Raw genomic sequence first — 20,643 nt, 5'->3', positions numbered from 1 at the left:
TTGTGGTTTTGATTTGCATTTCCCTAATAGTAGTGAAGTTGAGCATTTTTTCATATATCTGTTCGCTGTTTGTATGTCTTCTTGGGAGAAGTTTCTGTTCATATCCTCTGCTCATTATTTAACTGGATGTTTGTTTTCTTGTTGTTGAGTCGTGGGAGTTCATTATATATTTTGGATATTAGCCCCTTATTGGAGGTGTTATTTGCAAATATCTTTTCCCATTCGGTTGGTTGCCTCTTTGTTTTGTTGATGGTTTCTTTTGCTGTGCAGAGGCTTTTTAGTTTGATATAATCCTATTCATTTATTTTTGCTTTTACTTCCCTTGCTTTTGGGGTGAAATTCATGAAATGCTCTCTGAAACATAAGGTTCATAAGTTGAGTACCTATGCTTTCTTCTATTCAATTTATTGTTTCAGGTCTTATGTTTAGGTCTGATCCATTTTTAGTTAAATTTGGTATATGGTGACAGATAGCAGTATTGTTTTATTTTTTGCATGTGGCTTTCCAATTTTCCCAGCACTAATTATTGAAGAAGGCTTTTCTTTCTGTTATATGTTTTTCACTCCTTTATTGAAAATTATCTGTCCATATATATGTGGGTTTATTTCTGGGTTCTCAATTCTGTTCTGTTGTTCAGTGTGTCTGTTTTTTTGCCAGTGCCATGTTGTTTTGATTATTGTTGCTATGTAGTATAAATTGAAGTCAAGGAGTGTGATACCTCCAGCCTTGTTCTTTTTTTCTCAGAATTGCTTTGACTAGTTGGGTGTTTTGTGATTCTATACAAATCTGATGACATTGACATTTTGATGGGGATTTCATTAAGTCTGTATATTGCTTTGGGTGATATGGCTATTTTAACTATATTGATTCTTCCAGTTCATGAAGACAGAATATGTTTCTATTTCTTTGTGTCTTCTTCAGTTTCTTTTAATAATGTCTTATTAATGTCAGTTTCAGCATGTATGTTCTTTATATCCATTGTTAAATTTATTCCTAGGTATAATTTTTTTTGTTGCAATTGCAAAAGGAATTTTTTTTAAATTTCTTTTTCTGAAATTTCACTGTTATTATCCCTCTTGATGAACATTTAGGTTGTTTTCAATTTTAGAATATTATCCACTCACATTTCAGTGTACAAAAAGGTTGTTAGTCTGAATAAATGGTACATAGCCCATAAATATTTCACTGACTTCTAGTTGTATCAAAAATGCAAAATATACAGCTTTTTAGATGACTATTTCACGCTTGATGCATATGTATATGCTTGATGCATACATGTATATGTATGTACACACACACACACACACACACTCACACACACACACACACAAACACATAGCAGCAGCAGCAACTCCTTGGTGATGTACCCAGTACATCACCCTTTGCTTCCACCACTCTGGAGCCTCCCTGCAGCAGCTGCTCCTTACTCAGATTGCAGTTAAACTCCTTAATTTTGGGGACTCTCATTCCCAGTGTGTTTCCCACCTCTTTTCTTTCTCCTCTGGAGAATTGTGCAAATGCTGAATTCTTCCTCTTATCCTTCCATTTTCACAGGCAGTGAACTGATTTGTCCTCCTTTAGAAAATCCTTTATCATACAAATGCTTGTTCAGAAAATGCCAATAAAAATATCCCAATTTTTATGTAGTTATCAATTAATTTCTATCTAATTTTTTTATCATTGCAGGTTTGATAACTACTCTTAAGAATAATAAGTAGTTATTACTTTTTCACTATTTTGGTTGAAACCATGTACCTAAAATAGTTTGAAACAACCTGGTCAGAGTATAAAATTTTCAAAAATTATTTATCCACCCAAATGATTGGTAACTCGATGTCAAACATCTATATATTTGAAAATATCTGAATAATTTGTTTAAAATTTTGCAATTTACCCAAAATATTGATTATTATATAGACATGACTGGGTAATTTTTCATGTAGTAGTCTAGAACTTTCATTTAGAAAGTTTTATCTTCTATTGGTACTTTTAAGCAGAAAAGACTAACTCATCACTTGGATTAATAAGCGGCACTATTTATAAAATCTGCAATGTGAGGGGAAAAAACTGGAAGCTCGCATATATAATATAAATTGAATACCTGGAAACACCAACATAGTAGTTCTTAAGAAGGGAGCTAGGTACAAAAACAGTTCTGGAAATTTTTCATTCCACTGCCTCACCTTAATTCCAGGAAACATTGGAAGATTTATTACTGAATGTTATATTTTTAAAAAATCTTCCAGCTTTTCATTTATACTAAATTTTCATTCAGAACATATAAATGAAATAGGTAAATCACAGTAGATAAATAGTTAAGCCAGTACACATTTGGGAACTTTCACCTTTTAAAATGGTTTTTAAGCCTGGCCTCTAGTGATTGCTTTCAATAGATTTCATTTTTCTTTTTGCAAAGAGCACCTAAGAGGGAATGTCCCAGCATGTCAGCAATTTTTAATTGCAAAATAATAAGTTAAGGATGTAATGTTTGCATGGAATGAATGTGGGTAAGATGGGGCAATATAATCTAGTGGTAATGTAATTAGGTACAGTCGGTCCTGGGTGGACAATCGTATTCTTAAGGTACTGACCATCAAGTGAAGACAGTACAAAGAGAGGTTATAAATGGGTTATCTCTTCATTCTTTACCTACTTAATCCTTTTATTGACTTAGGTTAAGACAGAAGACTTTATGCATATAAAAGTATTCAATGAGACAAAGCTGAGAAGAATAATATGTTGAATATCAAGGTTAGAAATAAAAGATTGCAGAAGAATACAAAAATTTTATCCTTTTATTGTATCACAGGTGGAAAAATGGATGGAAACATAGCAAATTGATATTTGTAGTGAATTTTGTTTAGCATTGAACTTTGATTCTCAAGGGCGATCAGGACTAGAAAAACCTAGTTTAGTAGTGATTCCTATGAAAATGACTATAGAATTTTAGCTAGTTGCAAGTTCAGTGTAAACTAACCGTGTTACTGTTGAAAGTTAGACTCTTACCCTGCATAATAAAAAAACTTTATATGATTATTTATAGTTTGCTAGACACTTTTTTAAAAGTGGGGTTTCTTGAGATACGATTGACGTAGAGTAAAACACATCCGTTTTAGTGTAGTGTTCTGAGTTTTGACAGTCATACAGTCATAGCACCACAACCACAATTAATATACACACCATTTCCGTCTTTCCACACAGTTCCCTCATGCCCCTTTTAGTCAGCCCTTCCCCTTACTCCAGCCCCGAGTAACCAATGTTTTCTGACCCCATAGTTTTGCAAAGCATTTTTCACACAACTTTTTAAAATTTAATTGTCACAAGATAACTACAACATTAATATTAACAACATGTTTATGTTGTAAATGAAGAAATTAGCATTCCAAAAGCTACAATATATAAGTAGTGGAGCCAGTACCTGATGCCTCATTTTCTAACTTCCCTTGACCCTTCCCGGGTCCCTTGCTCCAAAAGGCCCACTCTTCTCTGCATTGTTTAGTCACCTCAAGGTGGATTCTATATTTGGAGTCAGTATTTAACTTTCACAATGACCTACTGGAGGAGGGATTAGAACAGTGTTTCTCAATCTTTTTTTGTTGTTATTGTTCACCTATGGAGTCTTTTTAGATTCTCTTTCTAATCACATCCTCCCTGAAAATTTTAACATCATAGATACAAGGTCTGACAGTTAAGTTCACGAACTTGCTGCAATGATGTTGCTAACCTTTTTTGATATCAGAGGGATTATTCATTATGAATTTGTACCAACTGGGCAAACAGTAACCAAGTTTACTATTTGGAAGTGCTGAAAAGGCTGCGTGAAAAAGTTAGACAACCTGAACTTTTCGCCAGCAATTCATGGTTCTTATATCACAACAACGCACCAGCTCACACAGCACTGTCTGTGTTTTTAGCCAGTAAACAAATAATTGTATTGGAACACACTCCCTACTTACCTGATCTGGTCCTGCATTGCTTCTTTCTTTACCCAAAGATAAAGGAAATATTGAAAGGAAGACATTTTGATGACATTCAGGACATCAAGGGTAATACGAGGACAGCTCTGATGGCCATTCCAGAAAAAGAGTTCCAAAATTGCTTTGAAGGGTGGACTAGTCTCTGGCATTGATGCATAGCTTCCCAAGGGGAGTACTTTGAAGGTGACTGTAGTGATATTCAGCAATAAGGGATGTAGCACTTTTTGTAGGCTGAGTTCGTGAACTTAATTATCTGACCTAATATAAGAGAAATTATCTGGTATTTGTCTTTCTCTGACTTGTTTCACTTAGCATAATGCTCTCAGTGTCCATCCATGTTGTCACAGATGGCAAGATTTCATTTATTCTTATGGCCACGTAATATTCCATGTATATATATCACATTTTCTTCATCCGTTCATCTACCAGTGTCACCGTGTTTCCCTGAAAATAAGACCTAGCCGGACCATTCAGCCCTAATGCATCTTTTGGAGCAAAAATTAATATAAGACCCAGTATTATATTTATTATATTACATTATATTATATTAATTATATTATAAATACCTGGTCTTATATTAAAATAAGCTGTAAGGAACAACTTCATATAAAGAGCGGTTCTTTATAATATAATATAATTAATATAATATAATATGATATAATATAATAAATATAATATATATTACTGGGTCTTATATTAATTTTTGCTCCAAAAGACGCATTAAGGCTGATTGGTCCGGCTAGGTCTTATTTTCAGGGAAACACGGTATTTTGTTTCCATCTCTTGCCTATTGTAAATAATGCTGCATTGAACAAGAGGTGTATAAATCTTTTTCAATTAGTGTTTTCATTTTCTTTGAATAAATACCCCAAAGTGGAATTGCTGGCTTGTATGGTAGTTCCTTTTTTACTTTCTTGAGGAACCTCCATACTATTTTCTCTGTTGACATCCCCACTAGCAGTGCACAAAGGTTTCTTTCTCCACACCCTCACCAACACTTGTTATTTCTTTTCTTTTTGATATTAGCCATCCTAACATACCTGAGGATATCTCATTGTGGTTTCCATTTGCATTTCCCTGATAGTTAATGATGTTGCGCATCTTTTCATGTATCTGTTGGCCATTTATATGTCTTCTCTGGAAAAATGTATATTGAGATCCTCTGCCCATTTTTAAATTGGATTGTTGTTTTGCTATTGAGTTGTATGAGTTCTTTATATATTTTGGATATTAACCCCTTATTAGATAAATGATTTGCAGTAACTTACTCTCATTCAGTAGGTTGCATTTCCATTTAGTTGATGGTTTCCTTTGCTGTGCAGAAGCTTTTCAGTTTGATGTAGACCCACTTCTTTATTTTCGCTTTTGTTGTGTTTTTTTTTGTTTTTTTCATGTCAGATCAAAAACATCATTGCCAAAGACCTAGGTCTAGGAGCTTAGCACCTATGTTTTCTTCTAGGAATTTTATGGTTCCAGGTTAATTTTGGGGTATGGCATAAGATAGTGATCTAGTATTATTCTCTTGCATGTGGCTGTCCAATTTTCTCGACACCATTTATTGAGGGGACTGTCCTTTCCTCATGGTATGTTCTTGGCTCCTTTATGATAAATTAATTTGCCTTATAGGTATCGGTTTATTTCTGACCTCTCTGTTCTGTTCCATTGATCAATGTATCTGTTTTTATGCCAATACCATACTGTTTTAATTAGTATAACTTTGTAATACTGTTTGAAATTGGAGCGTATATGCCTTCAGCTTTGTTCTTCTTTCTCACAATTGCTTTGGCTATTTGGGGTCTTTTTGGTCCCATACAAATTTTAGGTTTTTTTTTCTATTTCTGTGAAATATATCATTGGAATTTTGATAGGGGTTGCGTTGAATCTATAGATTACATTGGGTAGTATGAACATTTTAGCAATATTAATTTTCCATGAGCACAAAATGGCTCTCCATTTATTTATGTCTTCTTGAATTTCTTTCATAAATGTCTTCTAGTTTTCAATATATAGATTCTTCACCTCCTTGGTTAAATTTATTCCTATGTATTTTATTCTTTTTGATGCAGTTGAAAATGGAATTGCTTTCTTAATTTCTCTTTATGATGCTTCATTATTAGCATATAGCAATGCAACAGATTTTTGTATGTTGATTTTGTGTCCTGCAACTTTACTGAATTTATTAGTTCTAATAATTTTTTATGGAGTTTTCAGTTTTCTATATGTAGTAGCATGTCATCTACAAATAGTAACAGTTACACTTCTTTTTTTCCAATTTGCGCATGTTTTATTTCTTTTTCTTGCCTAATTGCTGTGGCTAGGTCTTCCAAAACTGTGTTGAACAGAAGTGATGAGAATGGGGACATCGTTGTCTTATTCTTGATTTTAGAGGAAAAGCTTTCATCTTTTCATTGTTGAGTATGATGTCAGCTGTGGGCTTCTCATATGTGGCCTTTATTATATTGAGGTATGTTCCCTCTATACCTATTTGTTGAGTAATTGTATCATAAGTGTATTTCTTTGTCAAATGCTTTTTCTTCATCTATTTTGAGGATCTATGAGTTTTATCTCTGATTTTGTTTATGTAGTGTATCACACTGATTGATTTGCAGATCTGGAATAAATCCCCCTTGATCATAGCGTATGATCCTTAATGTATTGTTGAATTCAGCTTGCTAATTTTTTGTTGAGGATTTTTGCATCTATGGTTATTAGAGATTTTGGCCTGTAATTTCCTTTTCCTGTAGTGTCCTTGTCTAGTTTTGCTATTAGAGTAACTAATAATTCTTTTAAATGCATTGTCTCTTAAAATATGTAGAAAAGATTTAGAGTTACAAACCAAAATTACAGTATTACTGGCTTTTACACTATTTTCTACCATATATATAGTAGTCTATTAAATCATGTAGAAAACAAAAATTGCAGTGACAAATCTCTGTTACAGTAATACTAGCTTTTATATTTCACCTTTATTGAGATGTTTATTTCTCCGTGTGGCTTCAAGTTACCGTCTAGTGTCCTTTCATTTCACTGTGCATAATTCATTAACTATTTCTTGCAGGACATCTTTAGGGGTAACTAACTAACTCAGCTTTTGTTTATCTAGGATTATCTTAATTTCTCTCTCACTTTTGAAGGATATTTTTGCCAGATATATGACTCTAGTTGACAGGTTCTTTTTTTAAAGCATTTTGAGTATATAAATCTGACATCCAAAGTTTCTGAAGAGAAATATGTTGATAATCTAATTAAGGATCCCTTGTATGTGATCATTTACTTTTCTCTTGCTAGTTTCAAGATTCTCTCCATTTCTTTGTCTTTTGAAAGAAAGACAATGTATCTGAGTGTGGGTCTCTTGGAGTCTTTTGAGATTCTTTGGTAGTTATATTCATGTCTTTTTCATGAAGTTTTCAGCCATTATTTCCTCAAATTCTCTCTCTCTCTCTCTCTCTCTCTCTCTCTCTCTCTCTCTCTCTCTCTCTCTCTCTCCTTTTACTGGGACTCCCACAATATGTATGTGGGTCCAATTGCTGGTGTCCTTAGGCTCTGTTTGCTTATCTATGATTTTTCTTCTTTCTGTTCCTCAGACTTGATAATTTCCAATGTCATATCTTAATCTTCGCAGATTCTTTCTTCTGCCTGCTCAAATCTGCCCTTGAAGCCTTCTAGTGTTTTTTTCTCTTTTTTCTTGCAGTTATTGTACTTTTCTTTCAGTCTCTTTTTGGATTTTCTTTTCCTTCATTAAATATTTCCATTTTGTTTACACATGGTTTTATTGACTTTTCCCACATCTTCCTTAGTTTTTTGAGCATCTTTAAGACATTTGTTTAATGTCTTTATCTAGTATATATGCCATCAGGTCTTTTTTGGGAACAGTTTTTTTCCAAAAACTGTTTTTTCCTTGAATGAGCCATTCAACTTACTGGAATAAATTTTCTTTTTAATTTAAGCATTTACCATAGTTTTTTTATCATACTTTGTATATCCAAATTTGTTGCTTACAAGTCCTGCTTCTTATATCACTTCAGGATACAAATTTGCTAAGCTTTCTTCCAACAGAACAAGATCTCCCTTCCTCCAGTTTCCAATACATGTTCCTCATTTCCTTGTGAGTGCTCAGCAGCAACATCCAGATTTCTAACAATCTGTTCAAGGCATTTCAGTCTTTCTCTGCCATGTGCCCCAGTCTCCTCTCACTATCCTATTCTAAAGCCACACCCACATTTTAGATATTGTTACAGCAGCACCCCACTTCCAGGTACCAAACTCTTCAGTATCAGTTTTTCAATTATTATGAATAAATCATCACAAATGTAGTGGCTTAAAACAACAAACATTTGCTGTGTCACAGTTTCCATGTGTCAGGTGTCCAGGCACAACTCAGCTAGGTTCAGGCACAACTCAGCTAGGTTCTCTGCTCTTGGTCTCACAATGCTGAAAGTAGAGTATCAGCTGGGCTGCCTTTTCTTATGGAGGCTTGAGTTTGGAGAAGAATCTGCTTTCAGGCTCATTTAGATTGTTAGTAAAACTCAGTTCCTTACAACTGCATGACTGAGGACCTCAGCTTCTTATTAATTTTGAGCTGGAGGCTTCAGGTCCCTATTAGTCCTCTGCCATATGGATCTCTCAAGGGCCCTTTCTGAATATGGGAGCTTCTTTCTTCAAGGTCTGTAACAGAATCCTCACACCAGTTTGCTAAGACTGAGTCATATAACGTAATATAATCATGGCAGTGACATCCTGTCACCTTTGCTATATTCTGTTGATGAGAATCAAGTCACAGATTCTGCCTATAACTGATGGGAGTATAAGAGTGTGACTCATGGTAGCCACTTTAGGATAGTACCCCAAAAGTGGTGTAGCAGGCTGAATCATGTCCCCCAGAGATATCAAGTTATAATCCTTGGAAATTGTATGTGTTACATTATAGGGGTGGGGGCAGCGGATGTTACAGTTGTAATTAAATTAGAGATCTTGAGATAAGAGGATTATTTTGGATTATCTGGGTGGGCACTAAATGCAATTACATGTGTCCTTATAAGAAGGAGGTAAAGGGAGATTAGACACATACACAAAGAAGGCAATGTGAAGACAGAGCAGAGAGAAATTTGTAAATGCTGGCCTTGATTGAAGATTAAAATGATGCAACCACTCAACCACAGCCAAGGAATGCTGCCAGCCACCAGAAGCCAGGAACAGATTCTCCCCTAGAGCCTCTAGGGAACGTGGTCCTGATCATAATCTAATTTCTGCCCAGTGATACTGATTTCGCTTTTCTGGCCATCAGAACTGAGAGAATAAATTTCTGTTGTTTTGAGCCACCCAGTTTATGATGATTTGTTACAGCAGACATGGGAAACTAATACAGATGGGTATTAAATGATACCCAAGTGTTGCTTTTTTAACTCATTTCACTGGGTACTCAATGAGGTTAAATATGGTTTCATTAGATTATTGACTATCCAAGTGTTTTTTTGTATGAGTTTTTCAACTCATGTTTTTGTCTTTTTTTTAAAAAATTCATTTTCTTATTAAGTAGTAGGAATTCTTTACATAGTCTAACTACTAATCTTTTGTCAGTTGTGCATGTTACTGAAGAAATATTTATCTTATTTATATTATGGTGTCTTCTGCATTCAGAAGGTTTTTTCACCTATTTTTAATTATGGAAATTTTTAAACATACCCAAAAGAAGACCGAATAGTATAAAAAATCTCCCATGTATTCATCACTCTGCTTCAACAATTATCAGGATTTTTTCCCAAGCAGTATTTATCTTTTCCTTTATTTTTTGTACTTTTTGTGTGTTATCTACAAAATCCTTAAATAAAGATTGTATTGCTATTATTTGTGTGGCTGAGTATTTCTGTCTTGATAAAACACTCATTCTTTTTGTCATAACACCTGTTCTTTATTGCTTTTACTTTTACGTAAATATTACCTTATGTATCGCAGTTTCTAATATATACAAAGCATTATTACACCCATATTAACTTATACCTTCTTCCTGAACAACATGCACTTTTCTTATTCAGCACAAGCTATCGATTCAAATCTTGGGAACTCACCAATTGTCCCAGCAACATCATATGTGTCGCCATAAAGCTTGTTAAAAATCCCATATGTCCTTCTAAGAAGGCTGATCAATCATTGTGGAGATGTCAAAATATAAGCTTGAGTCAGCTGTGCTGGCATTTTTGTTTTTATAAAGTTATTCCTTATTTCTAAGGAATAAGTTATTTAAATATATCTGAATAAGTTATTTCTTATTTCTAGTGTGCCACCTGGGCTTGAAGGCATGAAAGAACAAGACCTCTGCAACAAGATAATGGCTAAAATACTAGAAAATTATAATACCCTGTTTGAAGTAGAATATACAGAAAATGATAACCAGAGATGTGAAAACCGAGTGAGGCTTATCATAGTAAAAGTAAGTAACTTTGGCATTTAACTTTGAGTATTGTTATATTTTGAGTGGAAGATATTTTATTTAAATCATTCTTTGTCATAAAACTCCATATGGATATAATTTCAAATTATTATTCCTATGTTGAATTCTTTTTGTGAAATCTTGTCTCTGTATCAAGTTTTTATTAACTGATCTGTTCTTCTAAGATTGTAGAATTATTTTGAATTGATGTTTCCTTGCTGCGCTAAAATCATCTGAAAAGCACTTACGTGAGCCCAGTGCTATGCTCAATTGGTTGCAGCACCTTTTTATGGAAGCCTGGTGTTACAGCAAATCATATGTGTTTATGTCTGTGTTCAGGAGTGCTAGCTTACAGAGTAGATGGCAACATTCCTTTAGAGAGTTTTACTGTCTTTTTGTCTCTTTTGTGTCTGGCACACTTTCAAGTTCAACCTCACATTTTCAGTCTCGTATATGTAGTCCTTGGTAACTATCATCAGTAAAGGAGAATATTTTAAAAACCTATGAAGGAATCCTTGATAATACTATCTAAATCTTTTTATATGATGTCTGATAATTTATAACATATCCTTCACACATTAGCTAAATGATTGTAGGTCTCTAAAGACTTACAGTTGAGAGTCAGAGGATAAAGATCCAAACCAAATCCTCCAGATGTGGTAACGAGGGAAAGCATCTTATTTCTTTCTCATTTATATTGAAGTAAATCATGGTGGAACTGATATAGGAGGTTCCCTCAGGAGGTTTCACTGAGACTTACCAAATTTACATACTGTACTATACTCTGTTGATTCACTTGGCAATGAATGATAAGAGGTTCTTGGTGTCGGTATTAAAGGGGTGTTTTCTTCCCTTCTTCCAGTTGAGGCCATGACTTTGAAGAAGAAATAAAAGGTAATGGGTATCAAGTAGCACTTTATCAAAATAGCAAAAGAAGACCAAAACTAGGTTTTCTAACCTGGTGCTTCTGCTGGTAATAGAACAGACTCCGTGTAAGAGAGAGAGTATATCTGAGAGGAATGCACCTAGCAGGAATCTTGCCAACCTAATAAAGAGAACTTTAAACTGAAATTTGAAGAAAGGGAAGAAAAATGCTCAGATAACATGAAATACTTGGGAGAATATCAAGTGTAACCTAAAGTGGAGGTAACACGGAAGCTGAGAAAATGTCAGTGATTCGCAAGAGAAAATAAGATAAAAACTCACTTATATCAGTTTTGCTACAAAAAAATTAAAATAAATCACTTTTTAAATAGAAAAAATTTACCATAAATTTGTTCCTCTGGTTCCTGTAGTTGCAAGGGGTGTCTTTTGAAAATATTAAGAAGTGATTGACTGTTTCTGCTCTATCTCTGACAAATACTTTTTAACACTCATACCTTTCAACTAGGGCTGATGAGATAATAAGGTAAACCTAAAATATAATGAACATAGATAAATATGATCTCCTAGGTAAGACAAACTTGCAGAGATATAGGTAATTTCTGGACTATGTCAATGGGAGTTTATATGCTGTGCAAGTCAAATCACACCTGTTGAGGTACGTGGAAGAGTTCCCTGCCTTGAAATCCTTGCGCTGGTAGGTTTCAGCATGGTAGAGAACACAGCCGGAGAATACAGGATAAGACACGTAAGCTGACAATCCTGTGGGAGCCAAACACAGATACCTTAGGTGGATGAACGTGGCTCATAGATACTCTCCTAATGCAAGTTTCAAATCTGGCCTAGAGGCAGGCAGACATCATATTTGGAAACTACACGTCCATATTCTTGGAAGCGTCATGCTGCTAAAGCAGAATATTTGGTACATTGTGTTTACTGATCTTGCCAATACTCTTATCTCTAGAGGGTAGATTATGCAACAGGGGAATGTGATTTTATGGACTTAATTATAAACAATAAGGATGAAATGGAAGTTATGGAAATTATTTTAACTGGATGTGCCAGTGCCATTTTAGGGTCCATGCTAGTAAAGAATATGCTAGCCACAGTTAGGTATATAAAACTGGACATTGTTTAGAAAGCAATTTTTTTAAATTCATAAGATCTAGAAACGTTAGCTATAAAGTGAGAGGAAGCTAGATTATAAAGGAATTGGGAAGCTCTCAATGAAATCATTAACATACTGAAAAATAGAACAAATGAACGGATGGCTAAAACAAGTTATTATACTGATCATTCTCAACAGCTCAGCTTTTAGAAGGATATGTACAAAAAGGGAACTAGCATAAAACAAGTGCTAAATACACAAGAGTAACAGATCTAAAAAGCTGAAAATAAGCTTAGGCTCATGAAAACTACTGAGGTATGGAAAAGCGATATTTTTAAGGGGAAACAGTATTATAATGTGTCCACTGACACACCTCTGTGTACTCCAGTGTAGGAAACAAAGTGTTGAATAAAATTTCTCATGATATCTTTGTGGGCTAAGTGGAGATTTGGGGCCCAGACAAGCATAAACTTGATTGTATTTGGACCTGAATGAAGAACTTTGACCAGAGCATTGAAAACTGATGTTAACTTCAGGGAGGTCTGGACATTTGTTTGTCATCAGTACTTCAATCATTGACTTGAAGGAGCCTGTACTTAGCACATTTGCAAGTGAAATAAAACTGGAAGAATAGGTCAGATATTGGAGGGCTGCATATATAGACTAACAAAATGGTTGTGTGTGTGTGTGTGTTTGTGTGTGCGCACGCGCATGCCCATTTCCCTCTTCTTCCTTGCTTTAAAAAAAAACACCAAAATGTTTTATTTGGAAATCTGGCTGTGTGCTGAGGTCCAATGGGCCCCTCCCTCCCTCAGCCCCAGGGCATAGGTGAATCATAAATAGTCCATAATACAGTGGTATGAAAATCGCTCTTTGGTCAGTGATTGACTTAAAGGTCAAAAGAGACACAGTTCTGGCCAAGGAGATGTAAAGTGTGCTGGGGGCAGAGGTCCTCTGGGAAAGTTGTCCATCCCTGATTGCAAAACAGAAAGAATGATTTAAGAGCTCTAAGCTGTGGTTGCCTCTGGGCGGCGTTAGGGGTGGTGGCAGTGGTGATGATTAACTAGGAAGCTGCTCACGGGAGCTCTCTGGGGTGATAAAAATGCTCTGTATCTCAATAGGGATGTGGGTAATCTGGGTGTATAGATTTGCAAAACTCATTCAACTGCACACTTAAGATTTACATAGTACTATACCTAAATTTCATTTTTAATTTTAAAAAAAAGAGAACGATAGTAAGCCTCTGAATCAAGATGTCCACCTCTCCCATCTGCTTTTAGATTTTTTCATGTGAAGGTACAATGCTTGGAGCTACCACCACCATCTTCTCCTCTTGATGAATGTATAACAGACACACTGAGGTTGGTGACTAAAGGAGGAAAAAGACCTCTGTTACTCTTCAGTGCTCATCTCCTGAACTAATCCTGAACATACGTACCTCTGGACTTTTAGTTACATGGGAAATAAATGTTCTCATACGTATATTTATGTCCTCATATTTATTTGTTTCTGGAAACCCAAAACACTGTATCTGATGCAATCAGTATAATTGGAAAGTACTATACTTAGGTTCATAAAATTATTTGCATAAGTATAGACAAGAAGAGACCAAAATTAATAATAATTAAATTGAAAATCATCCACAGATTTTTGTTAACTTCTAGCATAATAGGAGATCTAAGTGTGGTGTGATTGCCAAAAATAACCATACGAGGACGGACAATTAAGTTCGCAAACTCATCCTAGAAAAAGTGCTACATACCCCATTGCTGAAATCACTACGGTCACCTTCGAAGTACTCCCTTTGGGAAGCTATGCACCGATGCCAGCGCCTAGTCCACCATCCAAAGCAGTTTTGGAACAACTTTTCTAGAATGGCCATCATCGATGGATATCCTCGATGTCTTGAATGTCATCAAAATGTCTTTCTTTCAATATTTCCTTTATCTTTGGGTAAAGAAAGAAGTCATTGGGGGCCAGATCAGGTGAGTCTTTCTTTCAATATTTCCTTTATCTTTGGGTAAAGAATGGATATCCTCGATGTCTTGAATGTCATCAAAATGTCTTTCTTTCAATATTTCCTTTATCTTTGGGTAAAGAAAGAAGTCATTGGGGGCCAGATCAGGTGAGTAGGGAGGGTGTTCCAATAGTTAATTGTTTATTGGCTAAAAACTCCCTCAGAGACAGTGCTGTTTGAGCTGGTGCATTGTTGTGATGCAAGAGCCATGAGTTGGCAAAAAGTTCAGGTTGTCTAACTTTTTCACGCAGCCTTTTTAGCACTTCCAAATAGTAAACTTGGTTAACTGTTTTGTCTAGTTGGTACAATTTCGTAATGAATAATCCCTCTGATAGCAAAAAGAGGTTAGTAAGATCAATGCAACAAGTTCACAAACTTAATTGTCAGACCTCATAAATTCCTTCACTGAGTATACCAGTAGTATCCAGACAAAGAATGTGTGTTTCACTGCACTTGGGGCAGGTCCAGGCAATATCTGTAATATTATGTCTGATTCTGAGTACTGCATTTTGACTCTCCTGACAATCACCTCTGGTCCTCATTTATTCTCAGTAAATACGTATTTGCTTGGGTGACTCTTTTATATCACTTACTATACTGCTTATGACTTTTAAATCATAACTCTAGCCCAACCTGTCAGGAGAGCAATACAGGAAGCACTAGTGAGGGTGCTTCCCACTACCTGTAAAAAGCCATGCTGGTTCTTCAAATTTCTCACACTAAAAACATCATCTCCAAAACTTTGTCTATGTTCTGCACTCTCCAAACTTTGTTTGCCAGCCCCTGGCTTGCCAAGCTACAATATTTAGTTTTATCCTTAACTCTTCCTCCGTTACCATTCCCAATGGGACTCGTATTCTTAGACATGTCTCTGGAAATGGGTGTCCTGTGTCCACCCACTACCACTGCGTTAGATTAAACCCTTATCTTAGCCACACAATTTCAAACTGGTCCACTTCTAGGCCCACCCCCTTACCCTCTCCTTTCCACTAGTGATCGAATTATGTTTCTAACAAACAGACTGATCATAGCATATCCCTTAAGCAACGTGTGCCTTAAGCAAACCTCCTGCTGTTGTTGTTTGGCCTCCCACCCTTTTGCTGACAATATGCAATTAAGACTACTTGGAATTCAGGCCCTTTACTCTGTCCCCTAACCAAACTTGTCCCATTAAATACTTGAATGATTATTGAATGGTTCTGGTCATCTTCCTGTTTCTCTGGCCTGTCTTCAGTCTCCTTTGAGGACTTTTCCTCCTCAGTCAGAATTAAATATTGTTATTTATTAGGCTCATTTCTCGGTCTTCAGTCCAGAGCTCTCCCTGGCAGACCATACATATTGTACACACCTACCTGCCTAGCCAGCACTTGCACATGCCTGTCCCATGGACTGTCTCATCATCTTTCCTTGCCCTTAAAGGTCTAAAGCTCCACTTGTATTTTTGGAATTAAAGAATGGCCTATCTATCCACACAGTTGCTCCAGGTTGATGTCTATCAATCACTGAAATATGTTAATTCTGCTGCCTACGATCTCTGAAATCTCTCCCACCCTCCCTAGTGCTTCCTCATTTCCTCTCATCCAGGCAAGAGAATTGTACACCTGGCGCATTACCACCATCACCTGGTAACCCAGACTTAGTTGAGTCAGAAACTCATGGCAGGGCTCTGACACCTGCATTTTAAAAGGCTTCCTTGGCAGTTTTAATAATCAGCCAGATTTGGGAATTGATTGCTCTTTGGAAGACTACTACACTAGCCTTCTTACTGGTTTCGCTGACTCTGATCTCTGCCTCTTGACTCCATCTTCCTTCTTCTGCTGCCTGAGTTACTTCTTACCATGCAAATCTGAACATGTCACTTTCCATATCAGAATTCTTCCGTGGGTCTGCTTCACTTATCCTTGTATTATAAAATCTAAATCTTAGCTTGACAAACAAGGCTTTTCAAGATTTGAACCCACCCTACCTATTCACACTTGTTTCCCAACACTCCCTCCTATGCATTTGATGCACTAGCAGTTATTGATTGATGTAATTGTAGCAACCATGTTATTTAAAGCCTCATGTTTGTCAGTCTAGTGAGCACAGCCTGGCATTGAAAATTCCATGAAATCAGTGATAGGACTATATTCTTTTTACTGAAAATAAATCCTATGATTGTAATTTGTACATAGTATGAAAGCAATATAAAGGAATGTTTTCAAAGTAATTGAATAAAATTAGAAACATGGTAGTTCACTGAGTACTTACTGCCATATTTAAGAAAAGGTATTAAATACTGGTAAAGTCTTAGTTCCAGAAAGAGCACTGGTATTAGAATAAGAAGGCCTATGTCTGTAACTGTATTACTTGGCAGTATGACTGGGTAATTTATAATATCTCTGTTTCTCTTTGCTGTTATCTAAAATGGCAAAATCCTGTAGATGTGTTGTGGGATTCAAACCATTCATGCTTGTGAAAGTATTTTCAAAGCCAGTTAAGTTCTATAGAAATACAAAGGATTTTTTTTTTTTTTTTTTTTTTGTCTTGGATGATGGTATAAGGTGAAGAGTAACTGATTAAGCCATTGGTGTACTTTGGAGTCATCTGTTCAGAGAGACTTCAGTAAATATATTAATAAGCTTTAGAGCACAGAGTTAAGAACTCCAGTCTGGAATTAGACTGAATGGGTTAGAACTTCCAATTTGTGTGACTCTCAGCAAATTACTCAGTCTCTCCTTCAACCTTGGTTTCCTCATCTGTAAAATATGAAAAATATCAGTAACTAATTTGGCCATTTTTCGTTATGATTAAATGAGATAATGATAGCAAGTGTTCAGTAACTTTTAGCTTTAAAATAAAGAAATCATTAGTGTCACATCTCCTTTACGATATTACCTTATGATGTTACTTTACTTACTTCTCTTTGCCATAGAGGGACTCAGGCTTGATAATAGAAGGAAAACAGACAGTCGAAAATAAAGTTGACAATCAGATGGGTTACTCATGACAGAAGACTTACTTTTTCTAGATATTTCTTGCTATTAATTTTCAGTATTTAGTTTTCAGTGTATGATTAAATTCAGTATTCTTTTGTTTGGAAATGTAAGAATCTGCACCCTCAATGGGCAGAAGACTGTGATTTTAGTATTTAATATGTCTATCCAGATCTGCTTTTTGAAAATGAATCATTTTTAGCTTCTGCACAGCAAAAGAAACCATTGACAAAATAAAGAGGCCACCAACTGAATGGGAGAAGATTTTTGCAAACAGTGCCTCCGATAAGGGGCTAGTATCCAGAATATACAAGGAACTCATGCAACTCAACAACAAAAAAAACAAACAACCCAATTGAAAAATGGGCAGAGGACTTGAAGAGACATTTCTCCAAAGAGGACATACAAATGGCAAATAGACATATGAAAAAATGCTCAACATCACTAATCATCAGAGAAATGCAAATCAAAACCACAATGAGATATCACCTCACCCCAGTCAGAATGGCTATCATCAACAAGACAAATAATAACAAATGTTGGAGAGGCTGTGGAGAAAAAGGAACCCTCATACACTGTTGGTGGGAATGCAGACTGGTACAGCCGTTATGGAAGGCAGTGTGGAGGTTTCTCAAAGAATTACGAATAGAATTGCCATATGACCCAGCAATCCCTCTTCTGGGTATCTACCCGAAAAATCTGAAAACATTTAGAGATAAAGACACGTGTGCTCCAATGTTCATTGCAGCTTTGTTTACGGTGGCCAAGACATGGAAACAACCAAAATGTCCTTCGATAGATGAGTGGATAAAGAAGTTGTGGTATATATACACAATGGAATACTATTCGGCAGTAAGAAAAGATGATATAGGAACATTTGTGACAACATGGATGGATCTTGAGAGAGTAATGCTGAGCGAAACAAGTCAGACAGAAAAAGCAGAGAACCATGTGATTTCACTGATATGTGGTATATAAACCAAAAACAACAAAAAAACAAGACAAACAAATGAGAAACAGAAACTCATAGACACAGACAATAGTAGAGTGGTTGCCAGAGGGTAACGGGGGCGGGGGGTGGGGGGTGGGAGATGAGGGTAAGGGGGATCGAATATATGGTGATGGAAGGAGAACTGAATCTGGGTGATGAACACACAATGGGATTTATAGATGATGTAATACAGAATTGTACACCTGAAATCTATGTAATTTTACTAACAATTGTCACCCCAATAAATTTAATAAAATTAAATTTAAAAAAAAAAAGAAAATGAATCATTTTTTAAAAAGCACACACGAAACTCCTTTAAGTGAGAGTTTTATAGAACAGTGGCTTATTTAAGTGACTCTGTGATTGGGATTTCAATAAGTTGGCTGGGGACAGGAAGAGAAGTAGGGAGCTGAAAACCTTCCACACAGAAGAGTATGCTTTAAGTCATGGAGTGCTTGTGTAGTGGTGAACAAACATTTCTGGCTAGATCATAGGAAGTCGCACTAGAGAACTATATACCAGAGTAAACTAGTATAATGTTTAACTATGGCGTTAACACTTACGGGAATGGGAGAACAATTAAAGATTTAAAGAACAGGATGGATTTAATTTAAGCTGTATTTCAGATTTTTACTTTACCACTTTGGTCTAAGTAGGAAGTAGGTGTGACTCTCAGTGAAGCCTTTTTTGTAATAAGCTGTCAGGGGAGTATCCAATGTCTGTTTCTGCTCACATGACTCTGGTCAGTGCTGCAAAATTGATCGTGGCTACTACAATGCACTCATCAGCCTCCCTTCCAAACAGGCTTCCTGTACCAGGAGGCCAAGGCAAACATAAGAAAAAGGTTTATATGCATGACTCCTCCTTAACTCGACTTGCCCTGCCATTCTTTGGGAGTGAACATTGTTCCCTTTAAGGTTTTTCCAGAGTCTGCAATGGTTTGGCCAGATCTAGTTACTTCAAGCAAAGGAATTTGAATAGACTACTTAGAACTGTGATGTTTGGAGATATCTGTAGTCTGCTAGTGGTCTAAGAATATGCATGTTGGCTCTTTGCATTTTGTTCCACATTTTGCTGAATTTGTCAAGTAGTCTTCATATTTGGTTGTCTATAATTTTGGCCACTGTTGCTTCACTTGAGGTAAAGTTTATTTCCTCTTTTTCATTATTTTTGTATTTTGTAGGTTTTGAGGAAGGAGCCTAAGTAAGAAGTGCCTTTATTTTGCTAAACTGGACGGTCAAAGCTGTATTTCTGAATAACTGGGTTGGGAGAAGCACATCTTTCAAATAGACATCTAATAGCCACACTTTAATTTGTCCAGCTTCAGAATAATTCTGGAGTCTTTCTCCATAGAGGATCTAAATCCAGACTTCAGTGAAGCTTTTCTCTCCTATCTATACAATTAACTTACTCACCCAGATAGTTACATACACAAAATTGGGTAACTTAAATGTGGTTAAAATAAAGGACCGCAGAATCTAGGCTGAATTTATTAAATCTAAATAATTGTCAGTGCCTACTATGTGCAAAGCATTGTTCTAGGCATAGGAAGTACTTTAGTGAGTAATAAACAAAAGTCTCTCCCCTTATGAAGCTTATGTTCTCATGGGCATACAATAAGCCACAGACAATAAACGAATAATTAAGAAAATATGTAATATATCAGATGGTAAAAGATCCTGTGAAGGAAGAGCAGGGAAGGAGAGAAGTAGTACTGGTAAGGTACTAAGGGAATAGCATTTGCCCATTGCACTGGGACGGTCAGAATGTTTCGTTGGCAAGGGGACAGTTGAGCAGAGACGTGATGGAGGTGAAGAAGCAGGCTATAGAGACACTTGAGAGAAGAGCACTGGAGGCAGGGAGCAGGGCCGCACAAAGGCCTTGAGATGAGAGTATACCCTTTCTGTTTGATGAGCAGAATTGCAGGCCAGTATGGTTGGATTACAGTGAGCAAGGGGGAAAGTTAACAGAAGTGAGGTCACAGAGGCAATGAGGGACCAGATCATGTATTCTCTTAAAGGTCATTGTAAGGGCTTTGACTTTTATTATGACAGTATCTTATTAGACAGTATTAAATGGAAGAATGTCATGAACTGGCTTATGTATTAAAATGATTACTCTAACTGCTGGGCAAAGAATTGACTGTTGAGAGGGATAGGCAGAAGCCCAGAGAGCCTTTGGGAGTTTATCACAATAGTCTGGTTAAGAACCAATGGTGGCTGGGACCAATGCAATGGTAGTGAAGATGGTGAGGAGAACTGGAGTG

At 36.1% G+C, this 20,643-nt stretch overlaps 1 protein-coding gene across 5 annotated transcripts in view; it reads left to right on the top strand.

Annotated features, from left to right (window-relative positions):
* Window positions 1–20,643, top strand: part of FAM13A (family with sequence similarity 13 member A) — a 284,523-nt gene that overhangs the window by 97,474 nt on the left and 166,406 nt on the right. For all 5 annotated transcript variants that reach the window (XM_019741111.3, XM_074323597.2, XM_019741109.3 and 2 more), the window contains exon 5: window positions 10,251–10,404. In XM_019741111.3, the coding sequence (XP_019596670.3) occupies window positions 10,251–10,404 (154 nt within the window). The remainder of the gene's footprint in view (window positions 1–10,250; window positions 10,405–20,643) is intronic.

This window comes from Rhinolophus sinicus, chromosome 1, assembly GCF_057876585.1.
Source record: "Rhinolophus sinicus isolate RSI-liver-muscle chromosome 1, RSI-T2T, whole genome shotgun sequence".
NCBI lineage: Eukaryota > Metazoa > Chordata > Mammalia > Chiroptera > Rhinolophidae > Rhinolophus > Rhinolophus sinicus.
This window is presented reverse-complemented; position numbering and strand designations above follow the sequence as displayed.